The following is a 20,743-nucleotide window of genomic DNA, read 5'->3' on the forward strand; positions in this document are numbered from 1 at the left end:
ATAATATTCTTTGAGTATCAAGACCAAATGCAGAAAACTCTTTAGATCCTATCTAGTTTTCTATAGGTGCTTTCTAGTGTTTCCGCCTTATCTCTTCTCACTCAATGTAACTTCCTACAACTATGAGATTGAGTGTGGATATGTAGGAATAGAAGTAGACCATTCACTCCGCGATCCTGTTTGTTATTAACAATTCCAGTCTGGAGTTCAGGACAGGCACGTCCATGGTCTTCTCCATGGCCATTGTCCGTATTGCTCTGTATTTGACCAACAGGGGTGGATAATATTTAGCACGATGAGATGTTCTTTATCAAGTTTTCCCTCCACTTGTGACAGAACACCTCTGCACTGTTATCCATCTGCCACTTTGAGCAAAAGATGACAGAATTCACCCAAACAAACTCAGGCTCAAATATGAGACTTTCCATGTCCCCAAACTGGAAATGAAACTGGGCCCGGTGATCATATATAGTGTCAATGTTAGATTCTATTTCAAACAAATTATTGGGGAGAGGGGCAGGACATAAAACTCTATTTCACCCACCTATGCTGGATATCTTGGAAAAGCTAAGAATATACTGACAAGCATGACTGAGAGTCAATGGGAGTGAATCTCTGTGGAATTTTTCCCGCTCATCCACGGTAACTTTGGCAGAAGTCCCTGAAAAATGCATAAGCAACATTTACGCTGTTTTTCCAGGGTATCTGCAGCTCTTCCAGCAAAGTTATGGCAAACAAGTGGAAGAACTCCCGCAGAAATTCATCCCAACGTAGTTATGGGTTCAGTTTAGAGACGAGCGGAGTGAAGAAGGAGCCTGGAGTCCTGTTACTAATGTGTGTATTTTAGGTGAAAAATGTATCCAAATATTGCTCCAAAAGTGAGTTTTTTAACAGAAGATTTATTTTTAACATAGTCAAGGTCTTGGGTTTAACTTTGCCACAATTGTCATAGTGACAGGTGTAAATTCTATGATATATACAGTTAAGAAACTCCCTGCAAGTGCAATAGTCAAAGCTTCCAGTGCAATGGTTATGAGATCACCACTGCCACTGGTACTGACAAAAATAATTCTTTAAATGCATTTAAATTGCCAAATCTGAATGTTGTTTATTAAATATTTATAATTCTACATTTTAACATGCAAGAAATAAATTGGACACAACATGATCTGATCCACATTAAATTTAAAACCTTGATGTTTATGTTTGATATCTTTGTGGTGATGGGAGACTTTCAGGGCCCGAAATTCAGTACCGCTGGAAAGCTGGTGCGCCCCCTACCTTTTTGTGGCCATTAGTGCCGAAATTTTTGAGTGCCTGGCCCACCCCATATTCAGCTCCAAAAGTGAACAAATGGGTTCCAGCACTAATGAACCCATTCAAAGTAGATTTTTCAGCGGTGCGGCTGTCTTAATTTGAGCGTTCAGAAATTCAGAATGCAGGTAAGGGTTTCCAATGAGCCAGCTAAGACCAGGGTTTGCAGCAAGGCCCTGAGGGGGGAAGGAGTCTGGAAGGATGGTAAGAGGTGCAAGGAGAGCCAACAGGTTCACTGGTATGGAACTGGAGACACTGATGGACAGTGTGAAGGACAGAAGAAGAATACTGTTTCCTGACATGGGGAGACCTGGCAGACAAGCAGTACATAATGCATGGAGGGAGATTGCAGGGGAGGTGTCAGGCACCTCCATATAGAAACATAGAAACATAGAAAATAGGTGCAGGAGCAGGCCATTCAGCCCTTCTAGCCTGCACCGCCATTCAATGAGTTCATGGCTGAACATGAAACTTCAGTACCCCCTTCCTGCTTTTGTGAGGACGCACCCTCCCAGGAGGGTGTTGGCCAGTCTGCACCCGGCCCTTCCAGGGTGGCGATGGGTCGACACCTCCTAGCTCTGGGGCGACGAGAATCTTCCTCTTCCTCCTCCTCCTCCTCCTCCTCAGGTGTTACTGCTAGCTCGACCTCCAGCGGCTGTCCCCTCATGATGGCCTGGTTGTGCAGCATGCAGCAGACCAGGACGATTATGGAGACCCATTGAGGAGAGTTCTGCAAGGTGCCACCAGAGCGGTCCAGGCACCGGAACCTCTGCTTAAGGATGCCTACACACTGCTCAATGATGCACCTGATGGCACAATGAGCATCATTGTATGCATGCTCTGGCGCTGTCCTGGGGTTCCGCAGTGGAGTGAGCAGCCAAGTGGACAGGGGATATCCCTTGTCCCCAAGCAGCCAACCGCAATCCTGATTCGGGCCGGTGAAGACGGCGGGCACACTGGTCTGGCGCAGAATGAACGAATCATGGCTGCTGCCTCCCTTGCCCGCTGCCTGTCTGCACGGTGCTCACGGTGACGCCTTCTCCTGTGTGCTGCCCTGCTTCTAACCAGGTGTCGCCCTCCCAACACTCCTCCCATCCTCAGGGTGAACCCTGCCAAGCAGGTCTCTGCAGCCCACAGACCTCCACTAAAGAGTCAGACCTGAAAGTTGTACAAAAGTACAGGGCTATGTGTAAACCTCTGAGCAGCACTCAGCAGGTTTAATGGAGCCAAAACAATGAATAAAATTATATGAATAGCTAACTACTGCGGATGCTGGAAAATGAAATAAACACACTAATAATTAATAAAACCATATCAAAAGATAAATACTGCGGATGCATGCTGGAAAATGAAATAAAAACACTAACAAGTAATAAAACCATTTACCTGCCAAAGGGCCCCAGCAGTGTCGTGTTCGAGCACCGCATCAAAAACCTCGCGGGGACACTGCCGGGAAAAGTCCTACCTTTTCCTCAGTGAATTTCGCTGTCCTGGTGGCTTTTCAGCGGCCTGCACGCTGCTTCCCTCTTTGGTGGAAACTCACCTTTACAGCAGTTTCACCACACCATTTCCGGCGGAAGTGAACACTGCTCAAATCCTCCCCGAGCTCAATATGGTACGGGGAGGGAAAAGTACGCGGCAGCTGATCGATTTTTTTCAATCGACCGCCCAAACTCCTTTTGGGGACGGTGAAGTTCTGGCCCTCAGTCTACTACATCCATTGGCCTTAGAAACACAACAGCCACCAACATTCCCAATAATCACCTATTATCCCATGAAACGGTATTGATCAGGAATGTATCAACAACAGGAATTTTCAGTTATCACCATTGAGCTTAATAGCATTACCTGGGTCCTGGCTATATTGTGGTTCCATATTAAACATCACACAGAGGAGTAATGGAAACAAGAGAGGGTTTGTAACACATAGAAACATAAAAACATAGAAAATAGGTGCAGGAATAGGCCATTCGGCCCTTCGAGCCTGCACCACCATTCAATAAGATCATGGCTGATCATTCCCTCAGTACCCCTTTCCTGCTTTCTCTCCATACCCCTTGATCCCTTTAGCCGTAAGGGCCAAATCTAACTCCCTCTTGAATATATCCAATGAACTGATATCAACAACTCTCTGCGGTCGGGAATTCCACAGGTTACTAACTCTCTGGGTGAAGAAGTTCCTCCTCATCTCAGTCCTAAATGGCTTACCCCTTATCCTAAGACTGTGTCCCCTGGTTCTGGACTTCCCCATCATCGGGAACATTCTTCCCGCATCTAAACTGTCCAGTCCCGTCAGAATCTTGTAAGTTTTCATGAGATCCCCTCTCATCCTTCTAAACTCCAGTGTATAAAGGCCCAGTTGATCCAGTCTCTCCTCATATGTCAGTCCCGCCATCCCAGGAATCAGTCTGGTGAACCTTCACTGCACTCCCTCAATAGCAAGAACGTCCTTCCTCAGATTAGGAGACCAAAACTGAACACAATATTCCAGGTGAGGCCTCACCAAGGCCCTGTACAACTACAGTAAGACCTCAAATGCCCTAGCTATGAAGGCTAACATATAATTTGCCTTCTTCACCGCCTGCTGTACCTGCATGCCAACTTTCAATGACTGATGAACCATGACACCCTGGTCTCATTGCACCTCCCCCTTTCCTAATCTGCTGCCATTCAGATAATATTCTGCCTTCGTGTTTTTGCCCCCAAAGTGGATAACCTCACATTTATCTACATTATACTGCATCTGCCATGCATTTGCCTGCTCACCTAACCTGTCCAAGTCACCCTGCAGCCTTTTAGCGTCCTCCTCACAGCTCACACCGCCACCCAGTTTAGTGTCATCTGCAAACGTGGAGATATTACACTCAATTCCTTCATCTAAACCATTAATGTGTATTGTAAAGAGCTGGGGTCCCAGCACTGAGTCCTGCAGCACCCCACTAGTCACCGCCTGCCATTCTGAAAAGGACCCGCTTATCCCGACTCTCTGCTTCCTGTCTGCCAACCAGTTCTCTATCCACGTCAGAACATTACCCCCAATGCTTTGATTTTGCACACCAATTTCTTGTGTGGGACCTTGTCAAAAGCCTTTTGAAAGTCCAAATACACTACATCCACTGGTTCTCCCTTGTCCATTCTACTAGTTACATCCTCAAAAAATTCCAGAAGATTTGTCAAGCATGATTTCCCTTTCATAAATCCATGCTGACTTGGACCGATCCTGTCACTGCTTTCCAAATGCGCTGCTATTTCACCTTTAATAATTGATTCCAACATTTTCCCCACTACTGATGTTAGGATAACCGATTTTCTCTCTCCTTCCTTTTTTAAACAGTGGTGTTACATTAGCTACCCTCCAGTCCATAGGAACCGATCCAGAGTCGATAGACTGTTGGAAAATGATCACCAATGCATCCACTATTTCTAAGGCCACTTCCTTAAGTACTCTGGCATGCAGACTATCAGGCCTCGGGGATTTATCGGCCTTCAATTCCATCAATTTCCCGAACACAATTTCCTGCTTTTAAAGGATATCCTTCAGTTCCTCCTTTAGACCCTCGGTCTCCTAGTATGTCCGGAAGGTTATTTGTGTCTTCCTTCGTGAAAATAGAACCAAAGTATTTGTTTAACTGGTCCGCCATTTCTTTATTCCCCATTATAAATTCACCTGAATCTGACTGCAAGGGACCTACGTTTGTTTTCACTAATCTTTTTCTCTTCACATATCTATAGAAGCTTTTGCAGTCAGTTTTTATGTTCCCAGCAAGCATCCTCTCATACTCTATTTTTCCCTCCTAATTAAACCCTTTGTCCTCTTCTGTTGTATTACAAAATTCTCCCAGTCCTCAGGTTTGCTGCTTTTTCTGGCAAATTTATATACCTCTTCCTTGGATTTAATACTATCCTTAATTTCCCTTGTTAGCCATGGTCGAGCCACCTTCCCTGTTTTATTTTTACTCCAGACAGGGATGTACAATTGTTGAAGTTCATCCATGTGATCTTTAAATGTTTGCCATTGCCTATCCACCGTCAACCCTTTAAGTATCACTCGCCAGTCTATTCTAGCCAATTCACGTCTCATACCATCGAAGTTACCTTTCCCCAAGTTCAGGACCCTAGTCTCTGAATTAACTGTGTCACTCTCCATCTTAATAAAGAACTCTACCATATTATGGTCACTCTTCCCCAAGGGGCCTCACACAACAAGATTGTTAATTAGTCCTTTCTCATAACACATCACCCAGTCTAGGATGGCCAGCCCTCTAGTTGGTTCCTTGACATATTTGTCTCGAAAACCATCTCTAATACACTCCAGGAAATCCTCCTCCACTGCATTGCTACCAGTTTGGTTAGCTCAGTCAATGTGTAGATTAATGTCGCCAATGATAACTGCTGTACCTTTATTGCACGCATCCCTAATTTCTTGTTTGATGCTGTCCCCAACCTCACTACTACTGTTTGGTGGTCTGTACACAACTCCCACTAGCGTTTTCTGCCCTTTGGTATTCTGTTGCTCCACCCATACCGATTCCACATTATCCAAGCTAATGTCCTTCCTGACTATTGCATTAATTTCCTCTTTAACCAGCAACACCACCCCACCTCGTTTTCCTTTCTGTCTATCCTTCCTAAATGTTGAATACCCCTGGATGTTGAATTCCCAGCCTTGGTCACCCTGGAGCCATGTCTCCGTGATGCCAATTACTTCATATCCGTTAACTGCTTCTTGAACAGTTGAGCAATCAGATTGTCTGAGTATATTCACAAGAAACAAAAACTAATCAGACAAATACTTATGAAACAAATTTCTGTCGAATTTTTACAGAAAGATTTGATTCTACTGAGGGATATACATTTTGTTGAGGTTTGGTTACATGGCAGCTGGCAGCCCCCCATTACCTCAACCAAGTGACCGTTCTTAATGGCCTTGAAATTCCGATGTCCTGGGTCCGTACAAAGTTTCTACGGACCCAGGAAGGCATCGGAAAAGCCGGTTTTCAGCGCGCAATATGCATGAGCTGAAAACCGGCTTTTCCGATCTTTCAAGTTTCTGGCTTGACAGATCTCGTGCATATCAGGAGCGAGGACACTTGCAGGGCATGATTTCCGATATTTACGAATATCTTGCCTTGCAAATGTCCTTTAAAATCTTGCGCCTGATAAAGCAGGCATATAGCCTACTTTTACAGGCGCAAGTGTTTAAAAATACACAAAAACATTTTAAAATAAAGTTATAAAAACACATTTTATTGTTAAAAACCCTCCCCACTACGGTAAGTTTATTTTAAGGCTTAATTTAAAAAACTTTTTAAAGAGTCGGGAAAATAGATATTTTTAATAACAACTTTAATTTAAATGAATGTTAAATATGTAGTTTATTTTCTATTTTTTATTGTGTTTTGGGTGTTTGTGGGGGGTTTTTCATTCATAGTAATAGGAATTCTGGACTTATGGAACCCCTATTACTATGAATGAGAATCTATACTGCACCTGATTGGCTGCTGTCTCCAATTCCCGGCCTGCGCATGTCCCCATGTGCACGCGCTGCAACATGCAGTCACAAGAGGCCTCAGGCTCGGAAGTTTCAACAGGTGCAGCAGCAACGGGTAAGTGCACATCTTTTTTCTCTTTTTCTGTCGTTTGCCCGCGGAATTTAAGGGCCGTTGTGTATTCTGGACAATGAATGTTGGTGAGTTGTTTTATCATGGAGTTCGCCACAGTTGAGCTCTATCCAGTGCTTACCTCATGTTCATATATACACAAGTGTACACACGCACGCGCGTGCACCCACACATACACACATCATATCATACATCACCATAGGCGGTCCCTCGAAACGAGGATGACTTGCTTCCACGCCAAAAAAGGACGAGTTCACAGGTGTTTCAATGAAGGACCCGTACTACATCCCCAAGGGTGGAAGGTGCCTGTGCGTGGATTTTTTTAACGTGTGGTGGCCGTTGCACACCAGCCACCCACGGGCTTGATAGAGCTAGGTCTTGGTCCAGTGGCAAGGATTACCCAAGACACTGGAGACCAGCTCTGCTGCATGGACCTAGTGCGCACATATATCACAGTGTGGGCTGACCCGTGCTGCCCCTGGGCCCGAATTCACGCTTCCCCTGGACCCCGATCACATCCCTCTACAGTCTCTCGCCGCTTCTTTGCCCCAATCTCACCACTCCTGCTGTATCTGCCCATGCTCCAATCACCGATGGTGATTGGACACACATACACACACATTTTCAAACATGTTAAGAATTCGTGCACTAATATTTGCACACACATTTCAAATATATGTATTTTCCTTTTTGATTATTTTAATTTTGCCGCCCATTTTAGAGTTTGCATACAAGAGTGAAAATTTCACTCTTAACAGGTTTTGCATTTGTAGGAATGAATGGATCTAGAGTTCCCACTTGGTTTTGAATTAGACCATGTCAACCGTACGGTATCAGCAAACATGTGCTTAGCAGGAGGGAATTGGATCCCAAACCTGTAGGAAAGAGCAAAGCCCTGAAGCTTTTACTCCCAGACTCATTTCCTCTGCTGATTTTGTTTTCCTACTGGTGAGGTTTCTGCTGGTGAGAGTTGTACTGGTGAATGTACTGACTACCCAACCCACAGCTGTTATTTGCACTCATTTCCTCTGCCGATTTTTGTCTAGCAGCTGATTAATGCATTGAATTTTAGACCTAAATCTCGCAGCTCAACTCTCTACCCACCATTCCCTCTCCTGACCCAGCCTAAGTTTTCAACTCTGCTCTACTCCTGACCTAACTCTACACCCACTCCTCTCACACCCCAACCCCACTCTGGGGCCCACCCCCTCGTTTTATATCAGCAATGCTATGGAATATCTATAAGCATTAAAATGATTGATTAGCCTTGTATGTTCTTCTTTTGCAAGAGTCTTGAACAAACTATTTCATTATTGTACATGTAACGTCATGAAACAGTATCCAATTCTGACTCGTGGTTAAATTCTTCACTTCACCATAATAGTACACCGATATTTTCTTGTTCGTCTGGCTACTTAGCAATTTCAAGAGTCGTGAACAGTTGTAATTGCTAGTTTTTAAAATGACTGCTTTTAAGGCAGCTAGTGCCACAGGAACTGATGTTCCAGCACACTGCCCCATGGATTAGTCAACCACAAGTCTGCAGTCATGGTTGTCCGACTTGGAGGAAGTGCAGAGCACAGATGTTTGTGAAAAGAAAGGGATGATCAAATGGTGAGTAACTCTGCATTATTTCCCAGTGACCAACTCCGGGGTGGCACTGGCAGAACACCTGAGAGCGAGTCATTTGCTTTGTCTATCTTACCACCCAAAAAAGAACGTGTGGGATGGGGGAGGGTCTAAAATGTAGGGAGAAATACATTTACAAAAGGGACAAAATTAAATCACATGCGGTTTCTGAATTTGAGTGAATCTTTCTTTCAGCGACAGTGATTGAAAAGGTTGACCAGGATTGCTTTGAGAACATTCAACCCTACTTGGCTTCTATATTGGAGGAGTTGATGGGACTGGTCAGTTCGGGATTCAGTGAAGTTCGTTCACTCTTTGAAACTGAGGTCAATGAATTAAGTGCAAAATGTCAGAATGCTGGTGATGCTGATAAACTGAAGGAGGTAATGATACCATTTTAACATGAACTTGACCCAATTCTTCCATCCCTAGTTTTCCATATAAGGTCCCATAGTACCAGCTGTATGATCCCTCACCCCTCACCCCTCAGACACCTTTAGAATTCATTCCATAATTTGACTGGACTCGTTGTCCGGCAGCTCAGCTGCCTACAGAAGACATTTGCCGAACTGTGGCTGGCAGATTCAAGTGTCCGGCAGCCATGTAGCACAGAGCCATGACCATTGGGTTGTGATGTGAGCATTGATGCTATTAATGATGAGCAGAATGTATATGAGCCATCTTGAGTTCATTTCCTCTGGGCTGAAAGATATTTTTAGCTTTCAATATACAAAGCTCTTATTTCTCATGTATTTTCTGCAAAAATTGCTTTCTGCAAATTTGAGTAACTGTAATCTGCAGCAAAGGACAGACTCGAGTTTGAACTAGTCCAGACTGTTGGAATCAAACTTTCAGTTGAGCGGCCTAAATCCATGGCGCAAAGAAGGCTGGAATTCAACACTAAATTGGCTGTCTCATTCAGAAGGATGGCTGGTGGGGAATGGAACTGCTGTACTGAGGAGTATTCTTCAGAAACTGAGGTTAATACTTATTGTTGAGGGCAGAGTAGAGGGAGCTACACTCTGCATTTATCTTGTCATTTAGTTTTTGAGAGAGATTCTCAATTGATTGGAATCTTTTTTGCAGTGGATTTGTGCCCACGAGGAAATTAGTTAAAACTGCCCCAACTCTTAGGACCTGAATAGACATCGAAAAGATAAGACATTCAGCCTAAATCCAGATTCAAAGATGAAAAGCCTGAGTTTGATCTCATGGGATTAATTTTAACCACAAAAAGCAGGTGGGTTGAGGTCAGGTGGGATCTTAAAATTTTAAAAATCTCAAACCCAACCCAAGCCTGCTTCCAACCCACTCACTTCCGGTTTTAACGGAAGTGGGACGGGGTGGGGCAAGCAACCCACTCCCAGGGCGCAGGTTGGCCATTTAACTATTATAATGAGGCTGCGTGCTTCATATTTAACCTGGTTTAACTCTGGCTGGCCGGGTTTCCTGGGCCTCAGGAAAGGTAAGTGCCTTTACAACACTGCTTGTGGATTAAGAGGAGCAGGAGTGCTTCCTCCCAACCCAGCAAACTTAGCTTTCCACCCCACCCCTCCACGAAAGGGCCTCCCGGGATCGGAGATTGGTCCTCCCCCAAGATTGGTGACCATACCCCCCTCCTGCAATCGTACGCCCCCCCAGATATTGGACCTCCCCCCCCAGAGATCAGCGATCACCATCTTCCCCCCCCCCCTCTGCCCCCCTCCCCCAAGATTTGGACACACCCCATGCTCACATGAACCCACCTACAGGCTCCCTACTTGCTCCTGGCCTGCGGCCTACCCTGGAGCTTTCCCTGCCTGACAGGGAGCCAAGCCTGTCAATCAGGCTGGCTTCCGGGTGAGGGGCCTGCTTGAAAAAAAAGATGCGCACTGAGGCGTCAAAACTCCAGCGTGCAGGGACCCCGAACAAAACACCTCCCCTCTGCTCAGAAAACCCGCCCCAGTCAAGATCCCATGGTGTCATGTAAATAGTCCAAATTTAAAATTGTTTTGTTCTGTTTGATATTATATACCTGCATAATAAAGTTGCTGTTAGAAATGGACTAATGATTTTAGTTCTTGTACTTTCACGGGGTATATTATTGTAAGTTGGGGTCTGTGCACATACCTTTAATGGTGTTTGTTTAGCATGAACATTTAGTGAAGGGAACTCCCAACTTGTCATAGGAGTGGTCCTATTAAGAGGCTACTATACTCAGAACTTGAAATGAATGGAAGATATTTCCGCAGCTGAAGCAGTTCAGTTCTTTGCTCTCTCATCAGTGGCCAAGTCTGGGGCTGCTCTCTCTTTTGCTCATCTCCAGCAATTTCACACTGGCTTTCAAGACAGAGCATCAAGTGGTAAGGGAATCTTTCATCTCAGGCATACAGGGTTGTGAGCTACAGGCTGGGGCAGGGAAAGTAGACTGCCCAATCCCAGTGTGATTGTCTACAGCCCAGGTTGGCCCACCTCCTGAGCAGAAAAAGATGTATGGTGGAGCTATATACAAAAGGTGAAGAAATGTGGAGGAAATTTAGTCTGAAGGAACTTTCCAAAAAATATATTACATATTTGTCTATTTAGGGGACAACATCTCAGTATTCAAAGAATTACTAAGAAACTTTTTACAGAGATATATCTCCACCAACATTAGCTTTGACTTAATTAAAATGCATCCTGTTCAGTTACTAGTTTCTCACTTTGATCTTATTTCTTTTGTTCAGTACCTGACTCAGCTGATGAACCTTCCTTTTAATGCTGTGAAGATGCAGCCTTGCTATAATAAAGTTAGCCCTCTTCAAGACCAGCTACAGGAGTTGAAGAACCGTTTCAAGTTCACCAATACACAATGGCTTATTCAAACAACTCAGAACTTCATGCAAGAGGTATGTATTATAGGGCGTCTACCGGCACATCATCAAAGCTCCATAGGCCTTCTGCAGCAGTCTACACAGATTGTATCTGAGCCTGATGAAAAATGTTAACAATAATTCCCCTAATGGTTCAATATGTATATGCATTGTGTGACATAGCACTCGGCCACAGAGACCAAGAAGATCCTAGGATCGATCCATGATCTGTCATATAAACATAGAAAATAGAAACTAGGAGCAGTAGTAGGCCATTTGGCCATTCGAGGCTGCACTGCCATTCAATATGATCATGGATGATCCTCTATCTCAACACCATAGTCCCGCTTTTTCCCTATACCCTTTGATGTCTTTTGTGTCGAGAAATCTATCTATCTCCCTCTTAAATATATTCAGGGTGACTTGGCCACCACCGCCTTCTGTGGTAGAGAATCCCACAAGTTCATCACCCTCATCTTAGCCAGAGTAACATTAGGGGTTGTTTAGGTGCCCCTGTGCTATGGAATGGGACAAATCTGCCAGTGAAGGCAGCAGGGATCACCAGAGTAATTAGATGTGAAAAGTTTAGCTGATTTTTCCCTCCATAACGCAGAGCTGCTGAGGTCAGCTGCAGTATCCCTGCGCACAATAAATCAGCTAACACAGTACAGATCAAGGGAACCTTTTAGGAGACCTTTGAAGGTAAAGTGAGAGAGATAGCAAGACAAAGTGGATTAGGAAGACAGGGCATAATGGCTAAAAGAGCAATCTCTGCTGATGGAGCAGTCTGGAATGAGCAGAACAAAGGGAAGAGATTGGGAAAGATGGCTGAAGAAGATTACTCAAAAAAGGTGTTGTGAGGATTTGAAGACCAAGATGAGGATCTTGAATTTGTTTTGCCGGGGCACAGGTTTCTGGGAAAGGATGGAGGTAATGAGTCCTTTTGAAGGAGGGAATTTAAGCTGCCGAATTTTGGATCAGCTTAAATTTACGAAAGATGGTGGTTGGGAGGCCAACGAGGAGGGGATCTGCGCAATTGATGCTCAAGGTAATGATGACATGAATGAGAGTTTCAGCAGTGGAGGGTATCAATACAACTGTAAGCAGATAATGTTTTGAAGGTAGCCCTGGGGATGTAGAGTAGACAGCTCAGCTTGGTGGAACAGAATGTGAAGATTGCATACCTTTAGGCGCAGCCTGAGATGTTGTTAGAAATGGAGACACAGGCTCACAGCTGCTGATAGGAGACAAAAGAAATGGCTTTGGTTTTGCTGACATTGAGCTTAAGAAATTGAGACTCATTCTGCAATTTACACAACATCACATGTCCAGCCTGGACTTAAAGTATAACAGATATTATTTATTTGTTAATAAATGGTATTGTTTAACATGTGGGTTGAATATATAATGCTGAGCATTTTAAGTTAAACATATTTAAACTTTCGTTCCGAAGTCAATCTTACTGGTGTTAAAGCTACCACTTATTATCCTCAGCTGATGAACAATGCAGTCTACACATTTGAACAATTGTTGTCTGACTCACTGAAGACCAATCCATCAAAAACTGTGACATCCATTGAAAAGGTTAAGCAACGAGTGTTAAAGGTAAGGAACTTATAAAATGTGTATCTCGTAGCTGCAGTAACCCTAGAGATATTTACAAATTAAATCTAGCTGTTGCACTGGACTTTTACTTGTTAACGGTGGAGAAAGTAATTGAGTAAAAGTATTTGTCCACTGACATGTTCCATGTTGTTACTTGTTAGACCGAGGACAGATAAAGGGAATGCTCTCTGATTGGTGGGATGTGACAAGTGGTGTTCCCTGGGGATTTGTATTGGGGCATCACCATATATATCAATGACTTGGATGAAGGAATAGAGAGTTGTATATCCAAGTTGCAGATGACACTAAGTTCGGAGGCACAGTAACTTGTGTAGATAGGAATAAGAAATCACAAGGGGGCACGGACAGTCTAAGTGAATGGGCAAAATAATGGCTGTTGAAGTTCAATGTTGGAAAATGTGAGGTCATCCAGTTTGGATCTCAGAAAGACAAATCAAAGTATTTTGTGAATGGTCTGAGATTCAGAACTGTATAGGACCAAAGGGATTTAGGTATCTATGTATCCAAATTACTAAATGTTAGTGTACAGGTACAAAAAGTATTCAAAAATGATAATTGCCCTTTATCTTGGGGTGTTGGAATACAAAGGTGAGAAAGTGATGCTTCAGGACACGTTGCCCTTGGCAATAGTACAGCACAGATTCACTAGATTCATACAATGGCTTCAATACCCTTGAGTTTAGAAGGTTGAGGGGTGATCTAATCAAGGTATTTAAAAAGATAAATGGATTTGTGAGGGTAGATGCAGGAAAACTATCTGATCTAATGGAAGAATCCAGAATAAGGGGGCCTAATTGTAAAATTAAAGCAGGCCATTTAGGAATGAAATCAGGAAGCAGTTTTTCACACAGAGGCCAGTGGAAATCTGGAACTCTCTCCCAAATAGCTGTGGATGCTGGGTCAATTCAAATGTTCAAGATTGAGAGCAATAGAATTTTGTTGGGTAAGGTTATCATGGGATACGGACCAAAGGAGGGTAAATGGGGTTCAAGTACAGATTAGCCATGATCTAATTGGAACAGGCTCAAGGGGCTGAATGGCCTACTCCTGTTCCTGTGTTTCTATGTTAATAGACACCTTAATTTGCAGAGTAATCTCTCATTGAAGATATTAGAGTATGTAAATGGGGACAGAGATACCACGCACAGAATTTCCTGATGTGTGGACATGCAGGATGTTTAGTGCAAAGCACGTGCAGCAAGCCAGACATTCAAAGTTAGCAGGGAGTGAGTCAGGTGGCAGTTCATTTAAAGGGCTAGTGATGCTAAAGGTATGTGCTTTTCGGGCATTTGTGGCCTTTCTTGGATCCTTTACTTTTTTTATAACTGCTGGCACTTAGGCACTCATGAGGAGGCTCTGTGCTACTTATTCTAAATTATTAATATTTTTGTCCCTGCCACTATTGCTGCCACCAATGAGTCTCCTGATGGAAATCGTTAGAACTGATGTGTCTGGAAGAAAAGGGAGGACCCATGGAGGAATGGCAGGCAGGCCAGCTAGCACAAGAGGCATTCTGTGCCCTTCTACCAGTACCTCCACACCCAGATCTGTAGATGATTATAAGAATTCTTATATTCACTACTGATTATGTGTGGAATGGGGTTATGCTTAACATGTGGTGAAATTTTCGATCTTAACATTCTAACTGAACATCATTACTTTACTTCTTAATTCTGCCTTGTGCATGGCACGTTTTGAGATTGTACAAAGATTTCAAAAAACGTTTTTCTTTCCCAGCAATATGACCATGACAGTAGCACTGTCAGGAAGAAGCTGTTCCAAGAAGCTCTGGTGCAGATTACATTGCCGACCCTGCAGAAAACATTGGCACCAAGTTATAAGCGTGTAAGTGACACATTGCCAGAGATTGCAACTGTTTTATTACAATTGTATTATAAACAATACAATCCAGTATTAGGGCATGAAAAAGTCAATGTTGCCAGACTCCACTCCCAGCACAAAGATTGACTTGACAGGAGCACAGATTGGAGAATTGGATACGGAGCATGGCGCAACCAATTTGCAGTCCTCCCGATTTCCTGGAATGGAAAATCCCGTCAAGCAAGGCTCTATACCGGAATCAGAGCGTTATAGGGCAAAGTGGACTCTGGAAAAATGTACCTTTTTATGTCATAACACTCTATTCACTCCTCTAAAGCATCACTTCTAAAATGTTGAAATATTGGTCCTGACATGACTTGGGATACTGGTGTACCAACATTTAACACACTTGTCTGAAATTCCTCATGTTGGTATTTTCACAGAGTCACTATCCCCATGAGTTAACACCAGCATTTAAATTGGAGAGTGGAATTTCAGTCAAACATGTGAAGTGTTCATATGCTAATATCCCACGGGCATAATTATGGGGCTCAGGAATGCTTCTAGTTCTGCTCACTTTTGTATATTTTTACCAATGTCACATTTATGTTACAGAACTGTTTCAAGTTAAAGCAGCTCTAATAACCTGGGTTCATGGTGCGATTTCAGGGCAGGATCACCAATTTGAGACAAACAGCTGCACATGAACAGTTGACTGGAAATCAGAATTCACATTTTTTGTTTTTTAATTTCCTTTTCCCTGAAGACTGGGAAAGATTTGTCTGCTGTGGGAGGAGGAGGAGGGGGGAGGGGAAGTTCTTTGTTGACCTGAGCAGTGGACCAGCCTGCAGCTGGGGAGGGGTAGCAGCTGTGATTGTTGGAGGTAGCGTTTATATTGCTGTTCACTTGTGATTCTTGGCAGTGAATGTTAGCAGAATATTTGATGGCGAAGGGTATCCTCGTGGATTTCTTTTCAACCTCTGAAGCCCAGCGGGACTGAGATGAATAGTAGCCATCAAGGAAAGGTGTTGGTTAGAGGCCTGACATGTGCTTCCTCATAGGGAGTGAGGGAAGGAAAATCAGACTACAGTCGCCTGAAGAAAGGAAAACAACTGAAATCGAACAGAGAGAAACGTACAAATTGGGAATGGGGTACTGAGTTTGTGGGGTTGAAGGAAATCTGAGCTGGTACCAGACCTTATTATTACATCTTCAATAAACTTTGAGAATACAAACGGTGCTTTAATCTTCAGTCTGCAAGCTTAAGCTCAGTTCTCTCTGTAAGGTCCTTATGAATCAATGGGCACAAGTTTCAGAGCGCCTAGAACAGTGCAACCCCGACCTGGACGCCCGTTTTTCGCGCCACAAAATGCGCCTAAAAAAACTTTCGTATTCTCCGGCTCCCTGCTGGTCCTCTGGAGCCGGGCGCGGCGCAGCATGAGCTGTGGGGGGGCGGAGCTAGATCCCTGCGCTGAAAACAGTGCCGGAACCTCTGCACATGCTAACGCTACAGTGGGCGCGCATGTGCAGTAGCTCCAGGCGCCCAAAACTGTGGGAGGGGCCCGAAGCACGCAGCCCCTAGCCCTGGCCGAATGGCTTCACTGGGGCTGCGTGGATCAGGCTGCACCTCCCACGCCTAGCTCCTGCTTCCTCCCTTCAGCTGGCTCTCTCAAACCCCCCGCCCCCGGACCGGACCCGACCCGACCCGACTCCCGCGCCCCCATCCCCCCCCGCCCCCGGACCGGACCGGACCCCCCGGACTGGACCCGACACGCGCTTCCCCCCCTCCCACCCAACCTCACCTCCCTCTCCCTCCCTCCCCCCCCCGACCCGAACCGACCTCCCTCCCACCACCCCCCCGACCCGACCCGACCCGACCCGCGCTCCCGACCGCCACCCCCCACCACCCAGACCCGACCCGACCCAACCTGGCCTCCCTCCCCCTGCCCCCAACACGAACCGACCCGACCTCCCTCTGTTTCCCCCCCCCACCCCCCCGACCCGAACCGACCCGACCCGACCCGCGCTCCCTCCCTCCCTCCCCGCCGAACCAACCCGACCTCCCTCCTCCCCCCCCCCCCCGACCCAACCCGTGCTCCCAACCTCCCCCCCCCCCGGTCCAGACCCGATCCGACCCGAGCTTCCGACCCCGACCCGCGCTCCCCCCGACCCGCGCTCCCGACCTCAGACCCGACCCGACCCAACACCACCTACCTGTAAATCTGGTGCTGGGGATGGGCCCTGCCCGAAGTCTTGGGCCCAGCCCGTTCAGCCTCCCTCCCCCTTCTCCTCCCCCCCCCCTCTCCTTCAACCCCCTTCTCCTTCCACTCCCTTCTCCTTCCCCCCCTTCCCACCCTCCTCCCCACTCTCCTTCACCCCCTGCTCCTTTCTTCCCCTTCTCCTTTCTCCCCCCTTCTCCTTTCTCCCCCCTTCTCTTTCCCCTTCTCCTCTCCCCCCCTTTCCCCTTCTCCTTCTCCTCCTCCCCCCCTTCCCCTTCTCCTCCCCCCCTTCCCCTTCTCCTCCTCCCGCCTTCCCCTTCTCCTCCTCCCCCCCTCCCCCTTCTCTCCCCCCCTTCTCTCCCATCCCTCCCCCTTTCCTCCCTCCCCCTCTGCCTCCCTCCCTCCCCTCCCCCTGCCCCCCTCCCTCCCCTCCCCCTGCCCCCTCTCCTCCCCCTCCCCTCGCTGTCAGAAACACAGACACTGACAGACAGAGAGTGAGAGACACACACAGACAGACAGAGAGATAGAGACACTGACAGAGACACACTGGGGGGGGGGGGGGGGGGGCATCCCAGCACGCTGTTGGAGGGCCCCCGGTGCTGCAGTCAGTAAGTAGAAAATGTTTTATTTATTGATTTAAAAAAAAAATTATTTCTTATTAATTTTTTTTGATTGATTTATTGATTAATTTATTGATGTTTTTATCATTTATTATTGATGATGGCTCTTTATTTGTAAAACTGAAGTGTTTAATGTTTGTAAACTTCCCTTTAAACCCTCCCCCCCCAATTCCCTACGCCTGATTTGTAACCTACGCCTGATTTTCTAAAGTGTAGACAAGGTTTTTTCGAGTGTACAAAAATCTTCACTTACTCCATTCTAAGTTAGTTTGGAGTAAGTTTTCACTGCCGAAACTTTGAAAACAGGCGTAAGTGGCCGGACACGCCCCCTTTTGAAAAAAGAATTCTGTTCCAAAGTGAAACTGTTCTAACTGGCTAGAACTGGAGCAAAGTAAATGCCGAGAATTTGAATTTCTAAGATACTCCGTTCTACACCAGTTGCTCCTAAAAATCAGGAGCAACTGAGGCCGAAACTTGGGCCCAATGTCTTTTTCTTTAGCCAAAGTGCGACAATATTCTAAACAGAATTAAACTGTCCAATTAATCAGACAACTGCTCCAAATCTAATTTCAGCATAAAAGTCTAAAATGTTATGGGGCCGAAATTCAGGGTCTGTATAAGGCCCATTACCGCTGTTTTGCAGCGGCCATGCGGCGGAATCGAGTGGCCGCCATCTTGCAGTCCATTGGCCACCACAATCCAAATTCAACTCGGGGATTTTTCGGGTGCTCCCCACTTCCGCCCTGCTGCTGCCGACCGCCCCAAGCGCGTCATCAAAGTGCGCACCGCCAATCTCCCGCACCGCCATCCCACTCCGCGCGAAATTTACCTCAGAAAATCTTTGATCCGCCGTGCGGTGCCCCAACAGCTTTTTCTGTTGGTGCACCTCGTTTTTTGTGTGCGAGCCATGGCAACGCGACGGCCCTTCAAGTGGAGAGCGCACTGCCGCAGCCGCCATGTTTTTTTTGCCGGCCGACCTCCCGATCGGCCGGACATCTATGGCCCCAGGTTTGGCTGGGCCGCTAACAAGCAGCCTGGCACCCCTGTTTGTGTGCCAGGCCACTGGCCTGGCCGAAACCCTCCCTGATGGCCCAGTGGCCAACCTAAAGAATCGTCGATTCTCTCCCTTTAAATGAGGGGAGAGACGTGGTGACTCACACGCACACTGACGTCACCACCGCTCTGCCACTGAGTGACAGCGGCAGAGACTCGGTCCCTCCCCAACTTCCGCCCCTCACCAGCACTTCCCGCCGCACTTCCGTCCCCATTATGACCAACTTCCAGACTGCTCGAACAAAAACGACAAAGACCTGAATATCGATCAAGAGTCGAACTCTTCCGAGACGACGGTAAAAACACTTAAAAAGTCGTAAGTACACCAACTTTCTGGCGGGCCTGAATTTCGGCCCCAATGGCTTTGAACTTATGCTGTGGGATAATAGGTACAAAAACTTAACATCTGAAATTCCTCCCTCCAATGTGTTAAAATAAATAGTTTAATGATTTTGTGAAAATCGAAGAGAGAAATTTCAGAAGTTAAGCAGTCATACCTACTATCTGAGCAATCTCGAGGCCTGCAAGATTGCATTTTTAAAGTTTTTTTAAATTTCAGTCATTCTCAAAATTAAGGAATGGTTGAGTTGATTTGCCCTAATTTTTCTTTATAATATTGGCAGTAAGAACGTGAGGGAAGGAACTGGGGAAAGGACAATAATCAGCACATTGCGCTACAAATATGATGAGGTTACGCGTTCGATACTCCTGTATTTAAAGATCACATTCAAGAATCCGAAGGATTTTCTGAGCAATGGTCTATGTCTTGAAGGACATGCTGGCTTAATGGCTACAAACCTTATGTTAGAGCTGAAGAGACAAAGTGGAAGTCTGAATGGAGAAGGATGGTAAGGTAAAACATTTTGTTTGTCAGCAAAGAACTGAGTTTAAACTTTGTCTTCTCCTTGAACAGGAGCTTCAGAAATTTGAACAATACATCTTTGCAGATTACACGAAACTTGTTCAAGTGGAGAATATCTATGAAGAAATCTTATTTCAGACCATTCTCAGGGAGGTGGTCAAAGGTAAAGAATGTTGTCATATTAGTCAACCGTAGAAAATGAGCCACAGCTTCAAATAGCTAAAAGGTTAACAGCTCAAAAACAATCCTGAATATAAACTTATGACACATCAAAACACTTACAATAAAACAGCAGTGGGATCTGGCCTTGTAATTTAACCTGTAGATATACCCAACATTCCTTCACTTTCATTAAAGAGAAAACAAGATGCCGCTCAGAGTAGGCTAAGGTAGGTAGGAGAGGGTTTGACGCTGTGAATTGACTGTTATAAAGGATAGGTCTTGTCTGATACCCAAGTACTATGCCAAGTTTCTCACTGAGATATCTTCACTGCTTTCCTCCCTCAGCCTCTGCACCAAGTGCATTCTCTTCCTCTGTGATTTCAACCTCTATCTCAACTCATCATGCTCCCTCTCCTCTGAGTTCACTGACTTCCTTTCCTCTCTAAATCTCTGCCTCCATATAAACTTCCCTATGCACAGCCACCCCATCGACCTTGTCCTCTCACATGACTTCGCCACTCCCATCGTGTCAATCACAAATAAACCGATCTCTGATCACTCACTTGTATCACTCTCCATCCACATCCCCCTTCCACCTCCCAACCCCACTTCCTTCTGTGTCCACTCTCCCTCAAGTCACTTACCACTGCACTTTCAAATTCCCAGCTGTCCAGCCTTTGGCCCTCCATTCATCATGACTGATACGTCCTTACTATACAGTATAAATGCACACGAGGCCCATGCTTGAGAGAAGGTCAGTCTGTGACCTGTCCTTTATTCCTTAGCACTCAAGTGATGAAGGTGGGTGGAGCTTCCCCTTTTATACCTGAAGGTCCAGGTTAGGAGTGTCTCCCACCTAGTGGTCATTGTTCTCACAGTGTACAACTTAGGTAAGATTATACATTGGTTACAATGCTGGTTGAATACATGACATCACCTCCCCCCCAAAGTCTTATTGGGATCACAGGTTGAGTCTCTCTGGTGG

At 45.6% G+C, this 20,743-nt stretch overlaps 1 protein-coding gene across 1 annotated transcript in view; it reads left to right on the forward strand.

Annotated features, from left to right (window-relative positions):
• The window catches only part of LOC139268658 (protein Niban 1-like), a 196,451-nt gene that overhangs the window by 161,077 nt on the left and 14,631 nt on the right, over nucleotides 1–20,743 (forward strand). The window contains exons 9-13 of the mRNA XM_070887176.1: nucleotides 8,760–8,947; nucleotides 11,270–11,431; nucleotides 12,890–13,000; nucleotides 14,759–14,866; nucleotides 19,648–19,759. Of these exons, the coding sequence (XP_070743277.1) occupies nucleotides 8,760–8,947; nucleotides 11,270–11,431; nucleotides 12,890–13,000; nucleotides 14,759–14,866; nucleotides 19,648–19,759 (681 nt within the window). The remainder of the gene's footprint in view (nucleotides 1–8,759; nucleotides 8,948–11,269; nucleotides 11,432–12,889; nucleotides 13,001–14,758; nucleotides 14,867–19,647; nucleotides 19,760–20,743) is intronic.

This window comes from Pristiophorus japonicus, chromosome 8, assembly GCF_044704955.1.
Source record: "Pristiophorus japonicus isolate sPriJap1 chromosome 8, sPriJap1.hap1, whole genome shotgun sequence".
Taxonomy (NCBI): Eukaryota; Metazoa; Chordata; class Chondrichthyes; family Pristiophoridae; genus Pristiophorus; species Pristiophorus japonicus.